Source organism: Hyaena hyaena, unplaced genomic scaffold, assembly GCF_003009895.1.
Source record: "Hyaena hyaena isolate Hyena2069 unplaced genomic scaffold, ASM300989v1 scaffold_402, whole genome shotgun sequence".
NCBI lineage: Eukaryota > Metazoa > Chordata > Mammalia > Carnivora > Hyaenidae > Hyaena > Hyaena hyaena.
In genome coordinates, this window is record NW_024081034.1 from 968,203 (window position 1) to 994,838 (window position 26,636).

The 26,636-nt window shown below is 44.4% G+C and overlaps 1 protein-coding gene across 4 annotated transcripts in view; it reads left to right on the forward strand.

Moving 5' to 3' along the window:
* EFHC2 (EF-hand domain containing 2) overlaps positions 1 to 26,636 on the forward strand; it is a 187,243-nt gene that overhangs the window by 15,736 nt on the left and 144,871 nt on the right. For all 4 annotated transcript variants that reach the window (XM_039251909.1, XM_039251910.1, XM_039251911.1 and 1 more), the window contains exon 2: positions 6,345 to 6,533. In XM_039251909.1, the coding sequence (XP_039107840.1) occupies positions 6,345 to 6,533 (189 nt within the window). The remainder of the gene's footprint in view (positions 1 to 6,344; positions 6,534 to 26,636) is intronic.

The window sequence follows — 26,636 nt, forward strand, 5'->3', positions numbered from 1 at the left end:
ACAGTCTGAAATAGGCTCCAGGCTCTGAGCTAGCTGTCAGCACAGAGCCCGATGCGGGGCTCGAACCCATGAACCATGAGATCATGATCTGAGCCAAAGTCGGACGCTTAACCAACTAAGCCACCCAAGTGCCCCCAAAGTATTTTTTTAATGTTTATTTTTGTGTGAGAGAGAACGAGAGAGAGAGAGAGACGGTGAGAGAGGAGGACAGAGGAGCCAAAGCGGGCTCTGTGCTGACAGCAGTGAGCCCAATGCAGGGCTCAAACTCCCGAACTGTGAGATCATGACCCGAGTGGAAATCGAGAGTCGGATGCTTGACCGACAGAGCCAGCCAAGCACCCTACGTGTATCTCTTAGTATAGTTTTCCTAGTGGTGGTTTTGTATCTCACCCCTCTATTCTGACCCAAGATTTTTTTTTTTCAGTTTCAGTACCAATAACTTTTTATTTATTGATTGGATTTTCCCAGGTTAAAAAGAGAAGGGAAAAGGGTCAGCATGTGTGTTACAAAACAGCAAGTGGGAAAGGAAGTACCTGGCACAGCAAAATCAACCACGTAAACACCCCCTGGAGATTGGAGTCACTGGGGGCTCAGTCTCCTTCAGTTCAGAAATGAGAAGGGATCAAGGAAAGAACAGATAGGTACAAGCTTTCCTACCCTACCCCACCCCCATAAATTCCAGATTTCACACAAAGCTTTGGTTTCTAGCAGTAAACATGGAGTTACATTCGTTCGTCTCCTATTAAACAACCTTGTGGCCACTTTGACATACGTTTCTTGCACCTGCATAAAAGTTCCTGAGTGACTTGGATTATACATTCATCTTCCCTTCCTTGGTCTCCAGACCCTGTTTCTACATGGAAGAAATTGCTTCTTTGCTCTGCTCATTGCTTCTGCTTCTCTCTACCCTAAGATTAGAGATTAAAGTAGGGTTGATCCATCCAAAAATACAAGTGTTTTAGTATGAATCACATCAAGGAATTTCTGACCCAAGATTTTTGAATCCATGGGTATTACCCTGAGTGGCCCATGGTCCCTAAAGCCCACAGATTGCTGGGGAGGGGGAGGGAAGTCAATGTGACTTGTGCTGTGTTGTGTGTTGTTTTGATTTTTTTGCTTTTTGTTTTTTGGTTTTTTTTTTTGGTGCCGTCGTCTTTGACCTTGAGCTTGCATCGGATGCTCTTCTAGCTGGTATGTTACTACAGGATCACTGGACTTGGAGGTTAGGAAGGAGCTCACTTCAGCCTACCTGCCCCCAGCACACGTACACGCACACGTGCGCGCACACACTCTCACACTCCTGGACCTCCATCCCATGAACGACTCCCTGGTTTAACTTCAAGTAGACTTTCTTCCATAATATCCTTAAAGAAGGTACTTGGCCAGGGCATGAACTCCTGGTTTCCATCTCCGGATACACTGCCCGTGTGTATACAGCTCACATCTGCCGTTAGCTTTTCTATTCATAAATTCTAGAATTCTAGAATTAATCCCAAATAGATCCGGTAAGTCAGTGAAGGCGATACATTGTACTAATATGTTTTGTGGTCAGCGTTTGAGGAGAGGTTTATTATTGTCAACGTATAAAGAAAATCACCCATTAGATCACTTAATAATTAAAGCCTTCAAGCACAACTTTTAGAAACTAAAATGTATTAGTTTGGTTTAAAAAGATTTTTTTTAATGTTTATTTATTTTTGAGAGACAAAGAAATAGATTGTGGGTGGGGGAAGGAGCAGAGAGAGAGGGAGACACAGAATCTGAAACCGGCTCCAGGCTCTGAGCTGTCAGCACAGAGCTTGATGCGGGGCTCGAACTCATGAACTGTGAGATCATGACCTGAGCCGAAGTCAGATGCCTAACTGAGTCACCCAGGCGCCCCTAAATGTATTAGTTTGTAATGCTTTCTACTGCAAATGATGGAATACCTGACCCATAGAGGCTTAAACAAGCAGGGATTTATTTTTTTTCACCAAGCAGGAAGTCTGGAGGTAGGTGGCTGCTGGGATTCATTTAAAGGCTCCGCTTTGTCTGAGCCAGCATCTCTGGGATCACCTCCCTCTTTCTGCTCATGATCACAAGGTGGCTGCTGTAGCTCCAGCCATCACGTATGCATCTCATGGCAAGAAAGGTGATCCGGGGCAGCGTCACTTATATTTGTCCTTCGGCTCAAGTGGAAACAAGCCTTTTCCAGACTCCCAGAACAGACTTCTGAAAAGGAAGCTGAGGAAACAAGTGGAGTGTTGGCCTTTTCTGGCTTCTAAATGGAGACCAGGAAAGGAGAAACAGTTTGGGAATGGATGTACTAATCAACTGCAGTGAGCTGGTGATCTTACCTGACTTTGGGGGAAGTCATTAGAATTCTTTTTATTGATTGGTGCTTTGAGTTTAATTAGAGAAAAAAAATCAAGAGTTTTCTGAGGAAGAAACTGCACATCTTTTTAGATCTTACGGACTTAAATTTTATTTTCTACTCTACTGATTTAAATATATTATTAAATATGAAAAACCAGGATGCCTGGGTGGCTCTGTCTGTTGAGTGTCCAAGTCTTGGTTTTGGCTCAGGTCTGTGGGATTGAGACCAGCTTTGGGCTCTGCACTGACAGAATGGAACCTGCTTGGAATATTTTTTCTCCCTCACTCTCTGCCCCTCCCCGGCTTGGGCTCGCTCTCTCTCTCTCTCTCTCTCTCTCTCTCAAAATAAATATCCAACACCAGTCTTACTGTTATATTGAGCTGATGGCTAAGAATCATGAGCATAACAATTTTCCAGCTTAGGTTTGGAAAGAGAGGAAAATTAGCTTAAAAAATGTTTGAAGTTTTCTTTGACTTGGCTTTTTTGTTTTTACATTCGGGGCTTCTTTTTGAGTGATTTAGCTTTATTAAAAAGTAATGGGAGCTTTCATGCTCTCATGGTCCTGAGCTCTAAGATCCCACTATACCTGAAGCAATTTTGTTGCTATGTTCTCTGGGAGGGTCACAGAATCTTCCCGAATGACATTTTTTTCCTCTATAAAAGTACAGAAAACAAGAAAAGGGAAAATGAATTCCTAAAATGAATAGGATATGAAGGGAGGAAAAAAAATAACTGTTCATGGAGCAGAAGCCAACCAGCCTCAAACCTGATGAGCAGGAGTATCTAAAAATGATAGTTTTAGGTGATTCTAGATCATGTTTTCCATTAACCTCAAAAACACAGAAAAGTAAGTTGTTGTTAATGTTCATCCAAGTATTAAGTGCTGGGGCGCCTGGGTGGCTCAGTCGGTTAGGCGTCCAACTTTGGCTCAGGTCAGATGTCACAGTTCATGGGTACGAGCCCCGCGTCGGGCTCTGTGCTGACAGCTCAGAGCCTGGAGCCTGCTTCGGATTCTGTGTCTCCCTCTCTCTGTGACCCTCCCCTGCTCTTGTCTGTCTGTCTGTCTGTCTCTCTCTCTCTCAAAACTGAGTAAACAAAAAAAAAGTAAAAAATGATTTACACTCTTAGGAACCTCCCCCCAACCCTGCCACCGCCATCACGTCTGGCAACCACCAATCTGCTCTCTGTATCTATAACCTTGAGTGTGTGTGTGTTTTTTTTAATTCTATATGTAAGTGAGATTACGTGGTATTTCTCTCTTTCCGTCCTGTTTCACTTACAATAATGCCCTCAAGGTCCATATATATTGTTGCAAATCGCAAGATTCCAATTCTTTTTTCAGATGAATAATATTCCAAGTGTGTGTGTGTATCACATTTCCTTTATGTTTTTATCGCGTCTTAGAGGCCATCGTAAATAATGCGGCAGTGAACATAGAGGTGCATATGTTTTTGTGAGCTACGTGTCCTTCAGATAGAAACCCAGAGGAATTGCCTGATTGTGTGGGCAGCTCTTTTTTAAAATTTTTTCATATTGTTTTTCCACAGTGGCTGCGCCAGTTTACCTTCCCACAAGCAGTGCAGGAGGGGTCCCTTTGCTCCGTGTCGTCACCAACACTTGTTATTTCTTGACTTTTGATAATAGCTGTTCCAGCAGGGGTGGGTGATAGTTCATTTGCATTTCCCTGACTACGAATGATGTGGAGCATCCGGTTGTGTGTCCGTTGGCCATCTGCGTGTCACCTTTAGAAAAATACCTGTTCAGGGGCACCCTGATGGCTCAGTCGGTGAAGCGTCCGACTTCGGCTCAGGTCATGATCTCACAATTAGTGAGTTTGAGCCCCACATGAGGCTCTTGAGATCACGGGGCAGAGCCTACTTTAGATTCTATCTCCCTCTCCTTCTCCCCTCCTCCTCCCCCCTGCTTGTGTGTGCCTGTGTATGTGTGCTCGTGTGCTCTCAAAAAACCAAAATAAACCAAAAAAAGGAAAAATACCTGTTCAGATCCTCTGCCCATTTTTTTTTCATCGTATCATTTATTTTTGTGCTCTTGAGTTGTAGGAGTTCTTCATATATTCTTGGATGTTAGCCCCTCATCAGGTAGGAGATTTACAGAAATCTCCTTGGGGCGCCTGGGTGGCTTAGTCGGTTAAGCGTCCGACTTTCGCTTAGGTCATGATCTCGCGGTTCGTGGGTTCGAGGCCCGCGTCGGGCTCTGTGCTGACTGCCAGCTCAGAGCCTGGAGCCTATTTCAGAGTCTGTGTCTCCCTCTCTCTCTGACCCTCCCCTGCTCACACTGTCTCTCTCTCTCTCCTAGAAATAAATAAAAATATTAAAAAAAAAAAATCTCCTGTTCACCAACGCATCATCCTTTGGCAAGCAGCTATTGCCCTGGCCATATACAATCCTGGCAAAATGTTAAAGCTCAAGCAACAAATTCGGGATAATAGTTACCTCTGGACAGGGAGGCAGGGGCGTGAGAGAGGGCTTCATCGTGATCTGAAATGTTTTTTCAAAATTTTTTTAATGTTTGTTTTTGAGACAGAGACAGAGCGTGAGCAGGGGAGGGGCAGAGAGAGAAGGAGACGCTGAACCTGAAGCAGGCTCCAGGCTCTGAGCTGTCAGCACAGAGCCCGACGCGGGGCTCAAACCCACCAACCGTGAGGTCGTGACCTGAGTCCAAGTTGGACGCTTCACCGACTGAGCCACCCAGGCGCCCTTGAAATATTTTTTTTTTAAATTCAGGGCTGTGGGTGGATGTTCGTTATATGATCTGCTATGTACTACCATAAATATTCACGTTTATTTGTTTTTTAAAATGTTTGACAGAGGGCGCACACATGAGTGGGGGAGGGGCAGAGAGAGGGGGGGGGAGAGAGAGAATCCCAAGCAGGCTTCGCACTGATGTGGGGCTCGATCCCACGACCACCATCACAACCTGAGCAGATATTAAGAGTCGGGTGCTTAACCCACTGAGCCACCCAGACGCCCCTATTCACATTCGTTATGTATATTCAATTATTATTGATATTTAGCTCCTTGTGCACAGGGGCAAAGGATATTTGGGAATGGACTTCCTAGGCGGTGGGGAATATACACTTTTCACGTCCCTAGGTATAGCTGGATCTCTTCTCCAGAGGGACTGTCTCTTTTAAAAACTTTCCTACTAGCAGGTGCACGCGAGTCCGTGTCGGCCCACATCTTTGCCAGCCCTTGGTAGTGCCATCCCAGATCCCCAGAAAAGACGGGAGGGCAGTGAAGGAAAGGGACAGCAAGGCTTTAAAATTGGGATGACAGTGTCCACCCTGAGGACTTGTCCAGTTAATGTTTATTTTAACGAGGAGAAGCTTTTATTTTCTGCGTTGGTGAAAAGAACATTTAGACTTCTGTGGCAAAACCTTTACATTTTTCTACTCTGAAGTAGAAGCCTTTTTTCCTTCCCTGTTCGCACTCTTAGCAAATAAGTAGAATAGACCAGTTAGCAAACTAATGTTCTAAATGTTCACTGGCGGTCGTAGTTATTTTCAGCCGTTTTAAATAGCATGGAGCGCTGGGTTTATTCTTCTTGCTTTTCAAAGTTTTGAATTTGCTAAAAGGAATTGAAAATGTGGCACAACTTTCTGGGTAAAGATCGTAATTTTTTTTTTTTTTGGCCGCTCAAATATCCATTTTGTAATGGGCAAAATAAGCTATAGGAGATGTGTTTACCTTTTCAAACAAGTAAGGCACCGGACACCTGGGTGGCTCAGTCGGTTGCGTGTCCGACTCTTGATTTCAGCTCGGGTCGTGATCTCATAGTCGTGGGATCGAGCCGCACGTTGGGTTCCGCGTTGGGCATAGAGCCCGCTTCAGATTCTCTCCCTTTTCTCCTTCTCTCGCTCTCTCTCAGCCCATTCCCCCCCATCAAAAACAAGAAACAAAAACAAAACCGGCAAGATAAGACGTAAAGAGTAACTTCAGCCGTTTTCTGTTGTCCCTTGTGTTTACAGGTGGGAAAGGAGAAGTTTCACAAATCTCAACATTGGGGCTTTTGCAACAATGTTCGGATGCTGGTGAGTGAAGATAAACCTGGAATTGGTGGAGAACCACTTCCTGGGCAAAAGCCGAAGCCTAAATACAGTGAATATCCTAGAGGAATGGGCAGCTCTTTGCCATCCTGGGTCGCTTTTGATAAGCAGGTAAGTCACATGACATTGGGAGACACCCAAAAAGTAAGACACATTCGAGAACAAAAGTACCGTTGAGGGCGCCTGGGTGGCTTGGTCATGAAGCATCCAGCTCTTGGTTTCGGGGCTCAGGTCCTGATCTCTCGGTCCGTGAGTTCGAGGTGTGCATCGGTCGGTGCAGAGCCTGCTTGGGATTTTCTTTCTCCCTCACTCCCTGTCTCTGTCTCTTTCCTGGTCTCAAAATAAATAAGTGGACTTTAAAAGTACCCTAAGCAGGGGCGCCTGGGTGGCTTAGTCGGTTAAGCGTCCGACTTTCGCTTAGGTCATGATCTCGCGGTTCGTGGGTTCGAGCCCCGCATCGGGCTCTGTGCTGACTGCCAGCTCAGAGCCTGGAGCCTGTTCAAGTCTGTGACTCCCTCTCTCTCTGACCCTCCCCTGCTCACACTGTCTCTCTCTCTCTCCTAGAAATAAAATAAAACATTAAAAAAATAAAATAAAATAAAAAAAATAAAAGTACCCTAAGCAAACCAAAGTCATCCCTGCTTCCGTGTAGGACCCCAGAAGGTCACCTTTCTGGCCTAATGCTTATCAGCTTGCGCCGCCCCCCCCCCCCCGTAGCCACTTAGAGTCTGGTCAGAGTGTCACTTTGGCTTAGTGAGTTGCCGTTAACTAAGTCATTTTGTTTGACTTGAAATGTGCCATTAAATATCTTAATTATGGTTCCCCATCCCTGTGAACCAAAGGGTGACAGGGCAAGAATTCTAGAAGTGAAGGAAAAAGGGGCCCTTGTTAGAGAAGAGTCTGAACTTAATGTATATGTTTGTGCACATAACACACACACGTACGATGGCGCATTGATCGCTGTAACGTCAGTGCATTTGAATATCTTAAAAGGGATTAGGATCAAATAACCACAAGGCGACCAGTCATTTCCCATAAGACAGCAGAATAGATCTGCCATGTTTGTCGCACAGACCTGTATCATGGCCTCATGCTCTGTTATCCATAAAGGAACTTGTCATTAGATTATTTAGGTCCTGTAATTAAAAAATAACTCGGGACTAGAAAAAGAATTGAAACCTTAATAGGATTAGTTTACCGGGTGGTTTTTAGCAGCCTTTGCATGGATTCGTTGGCAATACTCTGATTCCAATTAAAATGTCTTCACATTTGGTAGAAGTGACATATTCTGCGTCATCTGTGTTCGAGTCGATCAATTAGAGCACTTTTTTTTTTGAAGCCCAGTTCTGACACTTATGGAGATCTAACAGACTGCAGGGAATCTTCTTTCCAGGGAGAGAGCCCATCTCTGCTTTGAACATGGACCATTATTTCTGTCTTTCTCTTTAAATTAAAAAAATTATTTTCGGTACCTGACGAACTCTGGACCCAGAGTTCACAAGCAATTTCTGGGCCAGCCTACCTGGATGGACCACGCATAGTTTCCCGTTAATATCCATCTTCTGGGTGTTTGCACATCATCATTCTAGAATATTTAATTTGCGAGGGACAAAGAAAAGATTCTATTTTTACTTCTTGTGTCAAAAAGAGGGTATTGACAATAGTTTAAACGAATCCACCGCTGAATAAGTAATGGTGTAGGTGGCAATATATTAAACCTTTCTCTTGCATTGAAAGTTGAAAATTCATTTTATTTCATGTTTTTCTCAATGTTTAATAAGTGCCTTTCAAACCTATTTTGCAGCCCTTTAATTACTTATAAAATTAGGTAGAATATTTCATGAAGTTGGAATAATTTTAGCTTGAAACTACTCGAGAAAATGAAGAACTTGCTCATTTTAGCCTAACTAAATGCAACATCATTCTTTCAGTTATTTTGTTGGTCAACTTCAATTAAATATTCATTGAGCTTTAAATGAGACACTAAGACTATGAAATATTTACGTGCTCTGATGAGATTGTGAGCTACAGACTGGTTAATACGCAGAGCAGATTATAAAGCGCGTTCCACGTTTGCGGTTCAACAAAACAAATCAACACCTGTTAATCATTTTCCTTACTAATGAGACATTTCTAACTCATTGCCAGTTTTCCTAATAGCTTTTAATCATTGCAGTATATCTAGGGTTATAGTCTCGAGCCATAAAAAGTAGACATAAAGGCAGTTCTTGGGAAAGGGTATCGAAATCTAATGGTTTTCTTTTTTTAAGTTTAGTTATTTTGAGAGAGACAGAGACGGTGCGAGTTGCGGTGGGGTAGAGACAAAGGGAGAGAGAGAGAGGATCCCCAAGCAGGCTTCATGCTGTCAACACAGAGCCCAACGTGGGGGGTCAAACCCACGAACAGTGAGGTCACGACCTGAGTCGAAATCAAGAGTCGGAGGCCTAACCGACTGAGCCATCCAGGTGCCGCTCAATATCTAATGTTTGTAATAGATGCCCCTGGCACTCACCCAGATCCACGTTTGGCGTCGGGCACCCATCTCAGCAACTTCAGCATGTGCTTTGGCAAACAGCTCACACGTGTAACCCTCCGTGGTGTGTTACTTCCTGGCCTTTGGGCATTGCATACTTACCCGGAGAAACCCGGATGATTGCACTGGTTCCTTCCCCCCAAGAGGAGGCAACAAAAGGCTGATGGTTTGTCAAGGGGAAACAGATGAGCTGCTTCGGGGGGCGGACCAGTCGGTTGAGCTTCCGACTTCGGCTCCGGTCACGATTTCAACAGTTTGTGCGTTCGAGCCCCACCTCGGGCTATCTGCTGTCAGTGCAGATCCTGCTTCAGCTCCTCTGTCCCCCTCTCTCTGCCCCTCCCTGCTTGCGCTCTCCCAAAACGTAAATAAATATTTAAAAAATAAATAAAACTGAGCCTCTTCAAGGCTGGACAACCGCGTATTGTGGATTTAGGCCCCAGCCCCTTGTGCATCAGGTCAAGGCCAAACTTTACATGAGATCGCATCCTTGCTTGGCTCATTTCCCTTCCCTTGGGTGCTCCTCTCTTGAGAAGTTTCCCCTCGAAGAGTGTGCCCTTTGTAAATCACACGCACCTAAATTCCCATTTTAGGCCTTGCTTCTGTGGAGCCTAACCTAAGAGAACATTCTGGGCTTCATCTGTGCTGCAGGCACCGAGCTGTCCGCCCAGAGCCTGCCACAGGGCTCGAACTCCCGAACCGCAAGATCATGCCCTGAGCAAATGTGTGCAAGTGTTTTGAGTTGTTGAGGCAAGTGGGGCCCTTGCCTTGGGTGCAGACTTCAAGGAGTACCCCAGAGCTTGGGAATCAAGCCAGACAATTATTTAATGGACGTTCTCGAAGACTCACAATCAGTGCCAACATTCACGATGAACAGCATAGCAGTATCTTAAACAAAGACAGGCTCAGGACCTGCCGCTCTGAGCCATGTTGGAGGCTGGGGCAAAAGGAAACCCCAGTACTACCGATCCCGTCTTCCTTAAACATCTCGGAATTGGGGGTTTTGCTTCTCATGGAATTTTTGCATTCGTTGGGATGTTTTGAATCGCCTTGGCCTTGGGCAGTCCGTGGTCCGCAGATACTGCCGCTCTTGTGTAGCTGGGGGCGGCTGTGTGTTTTGCCTCCTGCGATATGGGGGGGGGGGGCAGCCCCAGAGAGGGGAGGAGAACGTCCTTCCTAAAACGGCAGCCCTGCTGCCATTGAGAAACATTGAGAAACATGGTTGTCCCTGCGAAACTCCCTGGCACCCAGTGGCAGGATTTATGCAAATGGCCAGTCATCCCGGCACCTCCACCAGGAAGAAGCAAGCGTGGACAACTGTTCTCTCCATAAATGAGGAGTCATTTGTAAGAAGCAGGCAGAGACCAGTGTTGTGCGGCCGTGTGTTCGGAGGCACTGGAATGAACTATCCGTGTGACTGTGGCTTAGTCACTTTACCTCTGAGTCTCTGTTACCTTGAGCATAATGAGGGCCTGGGCTGGCTGATTACGGTTTTTCTTTTAAAATTTTTTAAAACATTTATTTATTTTGAGATAGAGCACAAACAGGGAAGGGGCAGAGAGAGGGGGAGAGAGAATCCCAAGCAGGCTCTGCGCTATCAGCACAGAGCCTGACGCCGGGCTCCAACTCCCAAATGGTGAGATCATGACCTGAGCTGAAATCAAGTGTCCGACACTTAACCGACTGAGCCCCCCAGGTGGCCCTACTGGCTGATTTCTAAAGTCCTTTTCCCTCTGGCAGCCCCACGCTTAAGACTTCAGTCTCCACGAATGCCATTTAGTCTGTGACTACAGGCAGATTCCACTTGTTCATCCCAGAACTGAGCCCAGATCCTGGGTCTCCTGGGCTGGGGTTCTTTCTAATTATACCAGGTACCCACATTATTAATCAAAGTTTAGCATTTAGTAGTTGACGCTCTGCTGCTGTTACTGCATATGATCTATTATTAGCTGCTTTTATAAAAAGGCAGACTGGTTAGAAATACTCAAATGACTGCATGTTTTTATGACTTTTATCTGGATGTTAAGTGCCATTTGCATCAACTCTACAATTATACTCTCATTTCTTTTCATTTGGCAGTGGCTCCTAGTTAGCCTAATTTGTTTGCTATTTTGCAAATGACTATTCTAGTAAGTGACAGGATAAAGGTTGATTGCATGGGAGATGCAGGCATTAAAAAATATTTGATGTTTTCCACCTATTGCAAACATCATCCTCATAATCAGAACTACTGGCCACAGAATTAGAATTTTAATAACTTTGCATTCATTGACCTTGGGTTTGGGGTAAGCTGATTATGTGGTACTGTGTGAATCTTTACACTTTGAACACTAGAACAATAAATTTTTTTAAAACCAAACTTGATCTCGCATTATCTCTTTTATTTCTTAAAAAAGTGTCAGTATTTTTTTTTTTTTGATGTGTCCTTGACATATGAGGTTTTGTTAGTTTCAGGATTACAACCTAGTGATTCCACATTTCTGTATATTAGGAAGTGATCACCACGGCAAATCTAGCTACCATCTGTCACCATACGGAGTTGTTACACCATTAACAACTCTGCTGTGCATTACATCCCTGTGTCTTCTTTATTTTATAACTGAAAGGTTGTACCTTTTAACCCCTTTCTGTATTTTGCCCATCCCTCTACGATCCTCCCCTCTGGCAACCACCAGATTATCCTTTGTATCTAGGAGCCTGTTTCTGTTTTGTATTGTTTGTTCATTTGTTTTGTTTTTTAGCTTCCATGTAGAAATGAAGTCCTACAGTATTTGTCTCTCTGACTTCGTTCACTTGGCATAATGCCTTTTAGGTTCATCCACGTTGTTGCAAATGGTAAGGTCTCATTCTCTTTTATGGCTGAATAATAATCCATTGTGTGTGTGTGTGTGTGTGTGTGTACACACACCACTTTTTTATCCATTCATCCATTGGTAGACACCTAAGTTGCTTCCATATCTTGACTGTTATAAAGCTGCAGTGAACATAAGGGCATGTGTATCTTTTCAAATTAGTGTTTTCTTCAGATTAATACCCAGAAGTGGCATTGCTGGATCATATTGGTAGCTCTCGTTTTTAATTTTTTTGAGACACCGCCATACTGTTTTTCATAGCGGCACCATTTTGCATTCCCACCAACAGTACATGAGGGTTCCCTTTTCTCCACATGCTCCCCAGCACTTGTTATTTCTGGTCTTTTTGAGACTAGCCATTCCGATTTCTCATTGTGGTTGTGATTTACGTTTCCCTGCTGATATGTTGAAGATCTTCTCATCTCTCTGTTGGTCATCTATATGTCTTCTTTGGAGAAGTCTGGTCAGGTCCTCTGCCCAGTGTTTCATTGGATTGTTTTTTGATACTGAGTTCTGTGAGTCTTTTATGTACTTTGGATACGAACCCCGTATCAGTTATCTTATTTGCAAAGATCTTCTTCCATTCAGTAGGTTGCCTCTTTGTTTGGTTGATGGTTTCCCTCACTGTGCAAAAGCTTTTTACTTTTATGTGGTTCTATTTGTTTATTTTTGCTTTTGTTGCCTTTGCCTGAGGAAACCCAGACCGATGTCTAAGAGTTCACTGCCTGTGTTTTCTTCCAGGAGTTTTATGATTTCTGGTCTTACATTTAAGTCTTTAATCCACCTTGAGTTTATTTTCATGTATGGTAGAAGAAACTGGTTCAGTTTCATTTATTTATCTATTTATTTTTGCATGTAGTTGTCCGGATTTCCCATCACCATTTATGGAAGAGATGGTCTTTTCCCCGTTAGATATTCTTGCCTCCTTTGTTGAATACTAATTGACTATAAGTGTGGGTTTGTTTTTGGACTCTATTCCACTGATCTATGTGTCTGTTTTTGTGCCAGTACCTTACTGTGTTTTGAGTACTACAGCTTTGTAGTAGAATTTGAAGTCATGGAGCATGATCCCTCCAGCTTTGTTATTCTTTCTAAAGATTGCTTTGGTTATTCAGGATCTTTTGTGGTTCTATATCTATTTTAGGATTGTTGGCTCTAGTTTTGTGAAAAATGTACCTTTGGTATTTTGAAAAGGATTGCATTGAATCTATGGATTGCTTTGGTTTTATGGACATGGTAACAATATTCTTCCAATCCATGACCATGGTATGTCTTTCCATTTACTTGTGTCATCTTCAGTTTCTTTCATCCAGTGTCTTATAGTTTTCAGAGTTTACCTCCTAGGTTAAATTTATTCCTAAGTATTTTTTCATTTTTTTTAAGTTAAGTTTTTAATTTTAATTCCAGTATAGTTAACATACGGTGTTATGAAATATTCATTTCAGGTGTACAGTATAGTGATTCAGTAATTCTATACATTACTCAGTGCTCAACATGAGAAGTATACTATTTGATCCCTATCACTTCTTTCACCGATCCCCCCACTCCCCACCTTCCTACCCCCACCTCTGGTAACCATCGGTTACCTATAGTTAAGAGTCTGTCTCTTTCTTTGTCTCTCCCTCTCTCTTTTTTCCTTTGCTCATCTGTTTTGCTTCTTAAATTCCACATATGTGTGAAATCATATGGTATTTGTCTTTCTCTGACTTATTTCACTTAACATTATACTCTCCAGTTCCACCCATGTCATTGCAGGCGGTTTTTCTTTTTGATGCAATTATAAGTGGGATCGTTTTCTTAATTTCTCTTTCTGGGTATAGAATGCATTATTAGGGTATAGAATGCAACAGATTTCATATATTACTTTTGCATCTTGCAGCTTTACTGAATTTATTTATTAGTACTAATAATTTTTTTGGTGGACTCTTCACAGTTTTCTGTGTAAAGAGAGAGGGAGACACAGAATCCGAAGCAGGCTCCAGGCCCTGAGCTGTCAGCACAGAGCCCGACGTGGGGCTTGAACTCACAAACTGTGAGATCTTGACCTGAGCCGAAGTCGGACGCCCAACCAACTGAGCCACCCAGGCGCCCCTATAACCGTCTATTTTAAGTTGATGGTGAATGAGTTAAAGCATATTCCAAAACCACTGAATTTTTGCTCCCCCCATATTTAATATTTCTCATACCATATTTTATATCCTATTATTTTGTGAATCCCTTGACTGATTAGTGTAGCGTCATATGATTTTACCACTTTCGTCTTTTAACCTTCATGCTAGCTATGTAGTTGGTTGATCCACTATATTTACTGGATGTTTACCTTAACCAGTGAGATTTTGTTCTTTGAGAATATTCTTATTTCTAGTTATGGCGTTTTACATTTTATTTAAAGAAGTTCCTTTAACATTTCTTATAGGACTGGTTTCGTGTTGATACACTCCTTTAGCTTTTTCTTGTCCAGGAAACTCCTTTTCGCCTCCAAGTCTAAATGATAACCTGGGCAAGTGGAATATTCTTTAATTGTAAATATTTTCCTTTCAGCAGTTTGAATATATCCTGCCACTCCATTCCTCCGTGTAAAGTGTCTTCTGGAAAATCAGCTGATAGTCTTCTAGGCGTTCCAGTGTGTGACTCCTTTTCCCTTGCTGTTTTTGAGATTCTCACTTTACCTTTCACTGTTCACCCTTCGATGGTAATGTGTCTTGATGTAGATCTCTTTGGATTCATGTTGTTTAGGACTTCGCTTGCTGGACTTGGGTATCTATTTTCTTTGCCAGGTTAGGGAACTTTACAGCCATTATTTCTTCAGTTGGGAGTGTTGTCCCTCTCCTTCTCTTTTCTCCTCCGGAGACCTCTATAAAGTGAATGCTCATGCACTTGATGTTGTCCCAGAGGCCCTTTAAACTGTCTTCATCGAAGGTCATTAATTAATGTGCTGTTCTGATTGGCTGATATTTATTTATTTATTCATTCATTCATTCATTCATTCATTTACTTTGAGATAGAGCAAGCTGGAGAAGGGAAGAGAGAGGGGGAGAGAGAGAATACCAAGCAGGTTCCACATGGCCAGCGTGGAGCCCAATGCGAGGCTCAAACTCCTGAACGTGAGATTGTGACCTGAGCCGAAATCTAGAGGCTTAGTGGACTGAGCCACTCCGGTGCCGGTGACTGGGTGGTTTCTACTGCTCTGTCTTCCAGATTGCTGATCCCTTCTCTTGCATCCTCTAATCTGCTCTTGAATCTGGTTGGCTGTGTATTTGAGTGCTTTGGGCATCCTCTTGCTGCAGCTGGGCTGTGACTGTTGGGCACTTACTGGGCTGTGGGGCTGGCTATGAGGCTCAGCTGGGAGCATTGTGGGGTGGGGCAGGCCCCCTGAGGCCATGGCCCTTGGGAGGGGCTCCACAGCCCGCCACCTGTGCCTGCTGGGTGTGGCGGGATGGGGAACCGGTGGGGAGGAGCTTTGATGTTGGCCAAGTGCACCCATCCAGGGTGACAGGGTGGGGAGCCACTGGGATGGGCTCCCAGCGAGGGCAGGCGGATGGGGTGAGTCTGCAGTGGAATGTGGCCGAGGGAGTGGTTGCTAGCACAGTAGAGGGAGGGGTGGAAAATAGCACCTGCCAGTGCCTGGCCTGCGAGGTAGAAGGAAGTTAAAACAAAAAACAAAAATCCCAAAACACACACACACAAAAACAGTGGTGCTTGCTAGTGCCTGTGTTCCCAGGGAATGTTCCAACAGATCCCTGCCTCTCCCAGACACACCCTGCAATTAGTCGATCTTAATAGGTCACCTGGGCACTTTTCAAACTACTCCCTGTACAGGGAGATGTGGAGCGAGTGAGATTGTCCAGGCCCCTTTAAGAGCAGGGTTTCTGTTTCCCTCTGCCCCCCAGGGCACGTAAGCGGCCACTGGTGTTCAAAGCCAGATATCATGGGGGTTCATCTTGCCAGTTCAGGTCCCCTGGGCTGTGGACCCTGATGAGAGGCTTGGACTGCGTGTTCCCTGGGGGCGGGCCTCTATGGTTGTGAGAACACCCGTGCTTATGGGTCCCCGAGCGAGGTGGGTGGGTCCTGACTGACCTTCATGTCTGTCCCCCACCCTTGCTTGAAGTGCTTTTTTCTCTTTTGTTTTTCTCTTTTGTTCTGTATGATCCGTTCTACTGGGCTTTGATTCATTCTCAGAGATCGTTCTTCTGTGTGTAGTTGGAGATTTTGGTGTGCTGTGGGAGAAGGTGAGGTCAGAGTCTTCTATTCCTCCATCTTGATACTGTCTCTTGATTGTAGTTTTTTTTTTTAATGTTTATTTTTGAGAGAGAGAGAGAGAGAGCAAGCAGAGGAGGGGCAGAGAGAGAGGGGGAGACACAGGATCCGAAGCAGGCTCCAGGCTCTGAGCTGTCAGCACAGAGCCCGATGCCGGGGCTCGAACCCGCAAACCACGCCATCACGACCTGAGCCGGAGTGCGACACTTAACTGACCGAGCCACCCAGGCGCCCCGTGATGTATTTTTAATTGAACTCGTTGGTGTATTGCTCACTGCAGTAAGCGAAAAACCTGTACCCCAAGTAACCGTGGGGTGTCTAAGTCTTCAGGTGATAGAAAAGATTTACTCTAGGATTTGGGTTTGTGTTAGTTAATCTTGGAGGAGGGCTTAAGGAGGTGGGGTCTTGGCTCTGGGTTGGGTCCTGTGAGGAAGCAGGGTCCTTTTATGACTGTGTATCTTCGTACATTTCATTGGTAGTGACAGCCGGCTGTAATTGGGAGGGAAGCCGCCATCACTCCTGTGATCTAGGAGAGAATAATGCTTGGCATTTTGTAGTTTGGGACAGTTTTCATGTTCTGTCTGTGTTCAGAGGTCAGACACAATTATGGAGTGGACGTTTTTGTCTTGATCCTTCCCAGGCCCAGAGTGGCCGTGTCTGAGGCCGGTGTTCTCTGACCAAGTTCATGTCCAACAGGAAGACTACCAAGTCCTGGGGGTGCTGTCCGTCCAGCCTCGAGCTGCCCCGCGCCCCGCTGGCAGTGCCAGGCTGGCCCCGGAAGCCAGGGGCTGCTTTTTCCTTCCTGCCCGAGGCCAGCCAAAAGTTTGGATTCTCCTGCTGGGCCATCACGGAGCCGTCGAAAACAATAGAATCTCCTCTGGTTAGCAAAGAGTCACACATGAATACAGACGCTGGAGGTTTTGCCTCAAGCCAACTGGGAATGTCAAAACCTCTAATTAGAGACTATAAAAATAAAATACAATTCCATGTTCAAAAATAACTGGAAAACGCGCCAGATACTCTCTACCTTTCCACCATACCCCAAATTTCAAATGAAAATGTTTCAGTGGGTTCATGTAATTTTCAGATTATCGGAATCCTGTTAGCACCATTTCAGAAAAGACATCGATATGTATAATTATAACACAATGGAATTACAAAACCTTGCCATTTAAATCCCATGCTTTACATCATGAGTCCATTAATCTTCAGCCATTCTTATTAGAAAAGAAGTCAAAAGGGCTCGTCTGGAATCAAACGAGTCATGGCCCAAATCCCCAACTACGTTTTCTGCGTTTATGGTTAAGTATAAAACGCAGAATTCCATTCTTTACATTTATGTTAAAGGGATAGTTCCCAATTTCATCCTAGAAAACGGGCTTCTCTAATCTTCCAAAGTTCAAAAGACATGTAATAGAAACAGAAACCCAAATCTGGACTAAATGGCTTTGAAGTAAAAACAATGAGATTTACAAAGATTTCCCTTACTAAAGGTGAGAGCGCTCTTTTTCGCCTCTTTTCTAAAACCTAGAGAGGTAATAATTTATGATTTATAATAATAATTTATTGTTTATAATAATCTAGTTATTAGATGAAATTTTAAGACCATCTCCTCAGGCCTAAACTTTTTATCAGTCACTAGGCCTGTGGCTTATTCTCATTAGCCTGAAGTTAAAATTGTATTTCCTGGTAGGAATGTAAAATGCTGCTGCCATTTTGAAAGAAAGTTCGGCAGTTTCTTAAATACTTAAACCTATACTTAACCATGTGACTCAGTAATTCCACTCCTGCGTGTCTTTCTAAGAGAAATTAAAACATAATTAGTGGAGCCTGAGTGGCTCAGTCGGTCAAGTGTCCGACTTTTTATTTTGGCTCAGGTCATGATCCCAGGGTTGTGGGATTGAGCCCCGCATCGGGCTCTGCGCTGAGCCTGGAGCCTGCCTGGGATATTCTCTCTCTCTCTCTCTCTCTCTCACCCTCTCTCACCTGCGCCCCCATTTGTGTACGCGCTCTTTCTCTAAAATAAGATAATAAACGTAATTAATGAAACAGACAAAACCTCGTAGGTGAATGATTATAGCATTATTATTCGTAATAGCCCAAACCAAGGAATAACCGCTACGTTCTAATGGATGAGCAGATAAACCGAGTGCGGTATAACCATTCAGCAGCAACTCTTCAGTCGTACGATGAAGCTACAGGTCTATATTGCATTGTAGATGATCCTCAAGAACATACGAAGTGAAAGAAAGCAGACACAGAAGACTTTATATTGTATGATCCATCTTTCTGAAATGCTAGAAGAAGCAACTATATCAGAGAAAGCAGATTAGCGGCAGGCAGGGGGCTGGCAGTGGGAGGGGGAACTTTTTTGCGGGGGGTGACGGAAATGTCCTAAGCTGCATTGTGAGGACGATTACACAGCTCTCTAAATTTACAAAGAGTCCCCGAACTGTATCCTCACAAGAAGTCCATTTTATGCTATATATACTTGAATATATTAGTTTGCCAGGACCGCTATACCCCAGCAATTTATTTATTTTAACATACAGTCTTTGTCGTCTTTGCGACTCCTTAGGACTCCAAAAGGAGGGGACCGATAGTTGCTGTTCGGTTTGCTGATGTACATTTTAGGCCGATGTATATTTTGTTCTGAATTTTGAGATCTGTTGAGGCCTGTTCATTTGTGTCCTTTCTCCCTCTGAATATAGACTCGCTGCAGATTTATTGGCAACGCTTACGAACTTCAAAGCCAGGGAACTGACATTGGTAGAATACTAAACGCGCGGGCCTTATAGGAATTTCACCAAGTTTTACACACCATTCTGTTCATAGTTTATAGTTCTCGGAAGTTTTATCCCATGGATAGATCTGTGTAACAGCCACCACAGTCAGGATGTGGAATAACTATATTTCTGTAGGATTTTGTTGTTTGGGTCGTCACTGTAATCCACTTTAATTTCTTAAAATCCACTTCACTGAAGGAGGAATAATCTTGTGTGTGATAAAATGTGCCCACGAAGAGCCAGGAGTTGTGACAAATACCTGGATCTGTGCAACCATTGCTCAGATACCATAGAGAGCATCTGTCCCGCCTCAGGAAGTTCCCTCGTGACCCCTTCCACGCAGCCCTTCCTCCCTTGCTCTGACGTCCATCACCATAGATTAGTTTGTTCTTTTGTTTGTTTGTTTGTTTTTGTTTTTTAGAAAAATCCCTTAAAAACGTTTTTATTTATTTTTGAGAGAGAGAGGGAGGCAAGAGAGCTGAAGGGGGCTCTGCGCTGACAGCAGAGACCCTGGTGCACGACTTGAACTCACAACCCATGCAATCAGGACCTGAGCTGGAGTCGGACGCTTAACCAGCTGAGTCACCCAGGCGCCCCTAGTTTTGTCTGTTCACATAAATGGAAGCTTCCAGCGTGTCCTCTTTGGGGTCTCACTGTTTGCGATTTAAGATTTGAGGCACGGCTTTGAAAATATTCTGTGTATAAACAAAGTGCAGCCAATTCTTGTCCTAACCCCCTGTGGCGATCTCTGAGTGTTTGCGCAATCATTTCTTGTTCTCTGGGTTGATGGCCCTTTATTTTTAAACATGCCAGTCTTCTGTTTTCAAATAAATTATTCTCCTAAGCCCCTTCTGAGGGTTGTCGAACATTTTAAGGCATGAGAATCGTCCATAACCTTCTATTTATTTTAATTATGCTCTTCCATTTAAATTCTCGTTCTTCCTATGAAATTCCTCGTGCTGTTCCATGTGGTAATAGTTCTTTTAATAAAGAGGGTTCTCCAGGGACATATGTCATTATCATAAGCCTTTTAGCAGAGGTTTAACTAATTGGGGGAGCCTGGTTGTTTCCAGGACATCGGAAGTGGGGAGGGGGCAGGGAGAGCCTGAAGGCCACATTATGCAAAGGGAGGCCCAGATGTTATCTCCGTTTTGTTTTCAGTGTTTGTCTCATACCCTTTCCTTTTGTCCCCTCTCAACTCTTTCGTGCCTCCCTCTTCCATTCTTGTGACCTTTTCTCTTCCTTTTTCTCTTTTGTATAAGGACTTTGTCTCCTTATTCTCAGTCTCTTTACTTTCGGTTTTTAGAACATTTTATTTTACTTAATTTTAACGTTTATTGATTTATTTTGAGACCGAGAGAGAGTGAGCAGGGGAGGGGCACAGAGAGCGGGAGAGAGAGAGAATCCCAAGCAGGCTCCGTACTGTCAGTGCAGAACCTGGGGCGGGGCTCGAACTCCACCACGAAATCATGACCTGCGCCACAATCGAGAGTTGGACGCTTGACCGATGGAGCCACCCAGGTGCCCCGTTTAAAAACAATTCTAGAGCAAGAGAGAAAATGTGAGCGGAAAAAGGACAGACAGACAGAGAGAGAGAGAGAGAGAGAGAGAGAGGTTATCTTAAGCAGTCTCCACGCTCAGTGCGGAGCCGGATGCAGGGCTTGATCCCACGACCCTGGGATCATGACCTGAGCTGAAATCAAGAGTCAGACATTCACCTTACTTGAGCCACCCAGGCGCCCCTCATTTATTTTTATCCCTCTTCCATCGTGAGGGTTCCACTTAACTTTCTTCCCTCTCCCTACTTTTGTCTTCCTCTGCTTTAGGCCCTGCAAATACCGATGACTTCTCTTAGGAGAGTATAGCCATCATGGTCATTGTCACCATCACTGTCGTTATGCCAGGTCTTTACCCCTCGGGTCGGACCTGGGGTGTGTATGTCACCCCACATGGAACTTTCTTTGAAAGGAACTCTGTCGGGGTCAGGTATCCCTTGGGAACACGGTGCTCTTGCAGCATCCCCTAACGTGAGGCTCTTTGGCATACGGGAGACAGATGGGTTCAGAACCTGGATTTATCACGTATTGCCTATTTAAAAAAAAAAAATTTTTTTTTTTTTACTGGTCTCAATTCCCTTATCTGTCAAGGAAGGATCACAAACCTGCCATAGAGTTGCTGGGGGTGTCAGACGGTTGAAGCGTGTCAAGTGCCAGGTCCTAGTAGACAGTCCTGAAAAATTAAGTCTCCTCGTCTGCCCAGGATTTGGCTTATTTTCTTACGTGGGGTAGAGACGGTGGTGTTCCTAGGGGAAGGGACACATAAACCGGGACTGTGGCAGCCGTCACCTGTGCTGCAGATTCTGCCATATTCCGGAAGAATGAGTTTGGACAGGCTGCCTGTGAGACCGGTGACTTCTAAAAAGTAACCATTAAGCTATTGGTGCATCGCTTCTTCCAGTTTCCTACTGTCCCATTTATGCTATGGGTATTACAATACTTTCAACAAGTCTTCTATCACTTACATAAGAGATTTTGCCGTATCTCCTCTACTTTAGAAGATCTTTTTAGGAGGAAAGGTGATAAGTAATCACCTTTATTATTATTTTATGTTTCCATTATTCGGAACTAATGGCAGTCAGTAGTAGACTCCAGCAACTGCGTTTACATTCTGACTATTCTGAACCTTGTACTCAAAGATTTCACGCCATCACCGTCTAGGTTCGAGAAACGTCATCTACACCCTTTACTTTGCAGTCAGCTTCTTCTCTTCCTTCTTAGCTTAAAATTGGAAACCTGTTTTGAGCATATGTTACTGTCTTTCTCTGTGGTTGTACTGGTTGATTTGTTTCCGTCTGGCATCTCAGATCATTTATTTTTGTATTTGTGTTCGTCAAAACTAAAACTGGGGGCACCTGGGGGGCTCGGCTGGTTAGGCCTCCGACTTCAGCTCAGGTCATGATCTCACAGTTCATAGGATCGAGCCCCGCACCAGGCTCTGCAATGACAGCATGGAGCCTGCTTGGGACTCTCTCTCTCTCTCTCTCTCTCTCTCTCTCTCTCTGTCTCTCCCCTTCTCCTTCTGCCCCTCCCCTGCTCATGCTCTCGCTCTCAAGGAAATAAATAAACTTAAAAAAACCCAAAACCTGTATTTTCAATTCTAGTCTAGTTGACTTTTACAATAAGCCTTATTGATTGAAACTTTGGTTCTCACTGATGCGTAATGGGGGTAATATTTTTTTTAGTGTTTATTTTTGAGAGACAGAGCGAGAGAGAGGGAGCAGGAGTGGGGGATGGGCAGAGAGAGGGGGGACACAGGATCTGAAGCGGGTTCTGTGCTGACAGCAGCCAGCCCGATGTCGGGCTCAAGCTCCTGAACCATGAGATCATGACCTGAGCCGAAGTCTGACGCACAGCCAACTGAGCCCCCCCAGGCGCCTCAGGGGAGAATATTCTTAAAGCATCCGCCCAGCTTTCTGTTTTTTGCCCTACACTCTGCCTGTTGAAAGAGCTTTGTCTGATCATTTCACTTTCCCCCTCCTCCATCCTCTAAGCATTCTCCCGAGTTGTTCAGTCCAGTTCTCTGGCTTTAGGAGGGGATGTAGGAAAGGGAGAAGAACTGTGGCGCGGGGGGAGGGGGTGCGGGGGGGGTGGAGAGAAGGAGAGAAACAACGAAAGAGCTGATGGTGAGGAAGTGGGAGACTTTTGAGCATTGAAAAAGAAGCGGAAAGGCACTTGGGGGGAAGTGTAGATGTAGTGCTGCCCGGCCTTTTTTTTTTTTTTTTTAATGTTTATTTTATTTTTGAGACAGAGAGTGTGAGCCGGGGAGGGGCAGAGAGAGAGGGAGACACAGAATGGGAAGCAGGCTCCAGGCACCGAGCTGTCTGCACAGAGCCCAACGCGGGGCTCGAGCTCACGAACCACGAGATCATGACCTGAGCCGAAGTTGGTCGTTAAACCGACTGAGCCACCCAGGCGCCCCTTGCCTGGCCTTTTCTTTGAATATACTACCATGCCGCGACTGGCCACATTTGGCTTATTATTTGAGTTCCAGCTAAATGGTAACCCACCATATTATATATTTTTATGTTCAAGCAAATAAGAGAGTCCCCATTACACTCCCTCTGTCACTGTTGACCTAAGTCTCCTCTCCCTCTCACGTCCTCCTTCTATCAGCCCCTTTTCCTAGGCCACCACTGCTATCCTAGCTCCTGTCTGTCACCTAGAGAGTTGCCTCTTCACCTGCCTTCAATCTGGTCCTCTTCCTTGACTGCCCATGCTGCCGTAGCTGTAGAGTTAACTTTCTAAAACATTTACAGGGCCACCTGGGGGACTCCGTCAGCTAAGCATCCGACTCTTGGTTTCGGCTCAGGTCGTGATCGCATGGTTCGTGAGATCGAGCCCCGCGTCGGGATCCCTGCCGGGGATCCTCTCTCTCCCTCTCTCTCTCTTCTGTCCTTTCACTGCTCTCTCGCTCTCTCAAAATAAATAAACTTAAAAAAAAATGTTTCCAATCCTGTGACCTAATTTTGAGTGACCTGGGGACCACCGGTATTTTGGCCCTTGTGCGCTTCTAATCTCTGCTCTCCCTTTCCCATTCCGCGCGCAGCCACACAGAATGATTTGCAAGGCCCCACATACAGGAGCACTACCACGCTCCTGTACCTTTGCACATGCTGTTCCCTCTGCCGAGGATGCCCTTCCCCACCCGTCCATGCGTGCAGTTCACCTTCCATCTCTCAACTCTGAAGACCCATTTCAGATGTCACCTCTACCGTGATGCCGTTTTTTGCTTTGTTTTGTTCTGTAATGCCTTCCTCTTGATGCTCTCGAGTATTTTGGTGAATCCCTCTTCTACTGGAGCCTTTTCAGACTCCTGTTAGAACAGCCCAGCTACGCGTCTCTGTGTCCTCCGCCGAGCTGAGGGTGTGGCGGGGATTTCGGGGGCTGTTCGGGAGACCGTCGTTAACTTGTGGCCTCTGAAGCCAGGCAGTTTGAGTTCTAACCCTGGCTGTCCCGTTCTCTTACCTTGAGACCTTCGGTAAATTACGTACTGTCCTAAACCTTGATTTTTATAAAATAGCCATGACGATTAACACCTACTTTGTAGATGAATGAGGTCGAGTGTAAAAGCGCATTACCTGTTGTCTGGCCCATTTTAACTATTTGATCAGTTTCATTGATCTTTGAATCTCCAAGTCTAGCACAGTACCTGACCCAAAGCAGGTACTCAGCAATGTACACTGAGTGGATTTTTAAAAACATGAATGAATCCTCCCTAATGGCTTTTAGCTTTATATCCAGTGCCTTATAATTTTTGGGAGGCACCATACCCCGCCTTGGAGTTATTTGCTTACAGTCCAATATCCCTTACCTGACTGTACAGTCCTTGCACCCGGAGGAATTGTCTTGAACGTTGAGTTTGGCAGGTGCTTTTTGTGCCCGGGGTGGTCTGGTATTACTTGCTTTTTGATAAATGAGCCTTTCTGTGTTGAGTGTCCGTTTTGTGGTCTCAGCTGCCAGTGCCCTTGTGGGAAGTAAATAACATACTTTGAAACCAGTAGGAACATCCAGTGCACTGGGGAGTCCAGTTTATGGGGTAATTATTAGAAACATAGAATGATTCTTTTGATGGGAAGCGAACATAAAAGTCATCTTCTCAAAGCATCTTTCTTTGGACTGTTCCAGACAGAATCCAGCCTTTTAAATTTAAATCTGTATCTCCAGATGATGTCATGAAGGAGTGTGTTTGCTTGGGTTCTCATATTATTCCCTTGATGGGGGGATAGATGTAAAATATTTGGTAAATTTCATATATATGTATTTTTTCTACCAAAGATTTTCCCTTTATCTTTTTTATTGAATCTTTCAGTGTTCCATTTTCTCGACTCAGTTTATGCAACTCTCATGATTAGCAATGTGATTTCTGTTGGATGAGGTGATCCCTTTTTCTAGTTCTAATTATTTTTCCAGGAGGACTGAGTTTAAGCAGTTAGGGTCTGAACCTTTCCGCTTAGTAATATCCAGTGATTTTTCAATTGCCTTGCTCACTAGATTCCATAAAAATGGGAAGAGACTATTTTAGATGTGGCTTTGACAGTATTTTTAAGCTTCCAGCTTTGCATCCTACACTGACTTATATATTATTCAGTATTTTTATACATTCGTTTTCTCTCCAGCTCTGTTATATATACATCATTTTCTTAGTCCTTTAAATAGTGCTGCACTGGCCTGTGGTTAGCAAGTGTTGATTTTCTAATTTTTTTGTGCAAGGTTAACCAGAAAATGAAGGGTTTAACGTGGTTTGCACCAGTTATATGGTTAATTGGTGACAAAGCTACAGGAAGAATGTTCTAGCATTCTACATCTTTTCCCCCCTTTTATACATCATAAAACCAGGTCTTAAGAGGCAGGAGACAAGTAAAAATAAGTCTGATGAATGCTTATGCTGTCTATATAGGTGTTTCATCTTAAACTGTAGATTAGGCCTGAAAAATTTGAGCACAGATTATAAATAGATTTATGATAATATTTTTGTAATACAAAAGCCGTTGGTGGTCCTCTCCCTAGATGTTGTGTTTTTTGTCATCCATCTATTCAACTTACCTTTATTGACCATCTCTTCTGTTCAACAAGCCAAATGAGATTCAGATCTGTATAAGTTGAATTTTCTTAAAATAAGCTATGCCTATTTAGACACAGTATCCATAGGAACATAAATTTATCAAAAAAAAAAGCGAGAGAAAAAAATGAGAATTTGGAGCGAGATTCTAACTTGAGCGTTGATAGTTAGATGAACCCCTTCACCTTTGCAACCCCAATGAAAATGACTGCAGAATTTTAAAATCTGTAGAAACTGTATCCGCGTTGGAGGCCCGGGGAAGGGAGGGTGGTCCGTGTTTGTGGCGAAAACGCAGATAACTCTCTCCTAAGCTGTCGTACAGATGGGACCCCTATTTTCACTTCCTAAAAACGTGACAAGAAGGGAGTTGGGGGGTTAGGAAAACCGTGGGAGCTTCTCCTTGGCTTCCTGTCACAGCTGTTGATGGCTTAAGAGTGTCACTAGAGGGGCACCTGGGTGGCTCAGTTGGTTGGGTGTCTGACTTCGGCTCAGGTCACGATCTCACGGTTCGTGGGTTCGAGCCTCGCGTCGGGCTCTGTGCTGACAGCTTAGAGCCTGGAGCCTGCTTCGGATTCTGTGTCTCCCTCTCTCTCTGACCCTCCCCTACTCACGCTGTCTCTCTCTCTCTCTCTCTCTCTCAGAAATAAATGAAACATTAAAAAAAAAGTCACTAGAAGGCCCAAGAATAGTTGCTATGAAAGAAAAGCAGGCCTTGCATTTCGGGCGTTTCTCTGTTGTGACAGGCAGCGCCCTGGAGGAGAGGCTATGTGGAAGTTCTGTCCCTGGAGCAGAGGTCGGGTCAGTGTAGCAAAGGTTTATGTGGGAAGTTTTGAGGTGTGTCCCCTAGGGAGCCATGCACGGCCCCACCTCCCTCCCTACTTCCCTTCACGTGCTGTAGCAGAATTTTCTATCAGCCAGCCTGCCAGAGGGGAGGAGGAATCAAAATATTTGAATGGCTGGGGAAGGGAAGGGAAAGGGACCCTACCCACCCAACTTTGGGGTAAACACCAGCCTGGACAGATGGCTCTTAGTTGAAGACTGAACAAAGAGAGCCAGTAAAGTTTCTGAAAGACTGCAACATAGATGGAGAACACAGTATCTAAGAGGCAGAGGAAGAAATGGATCTTCTATAGGAAAACGAACACTTGGGATAACAGTTTGCTTTGTGCTT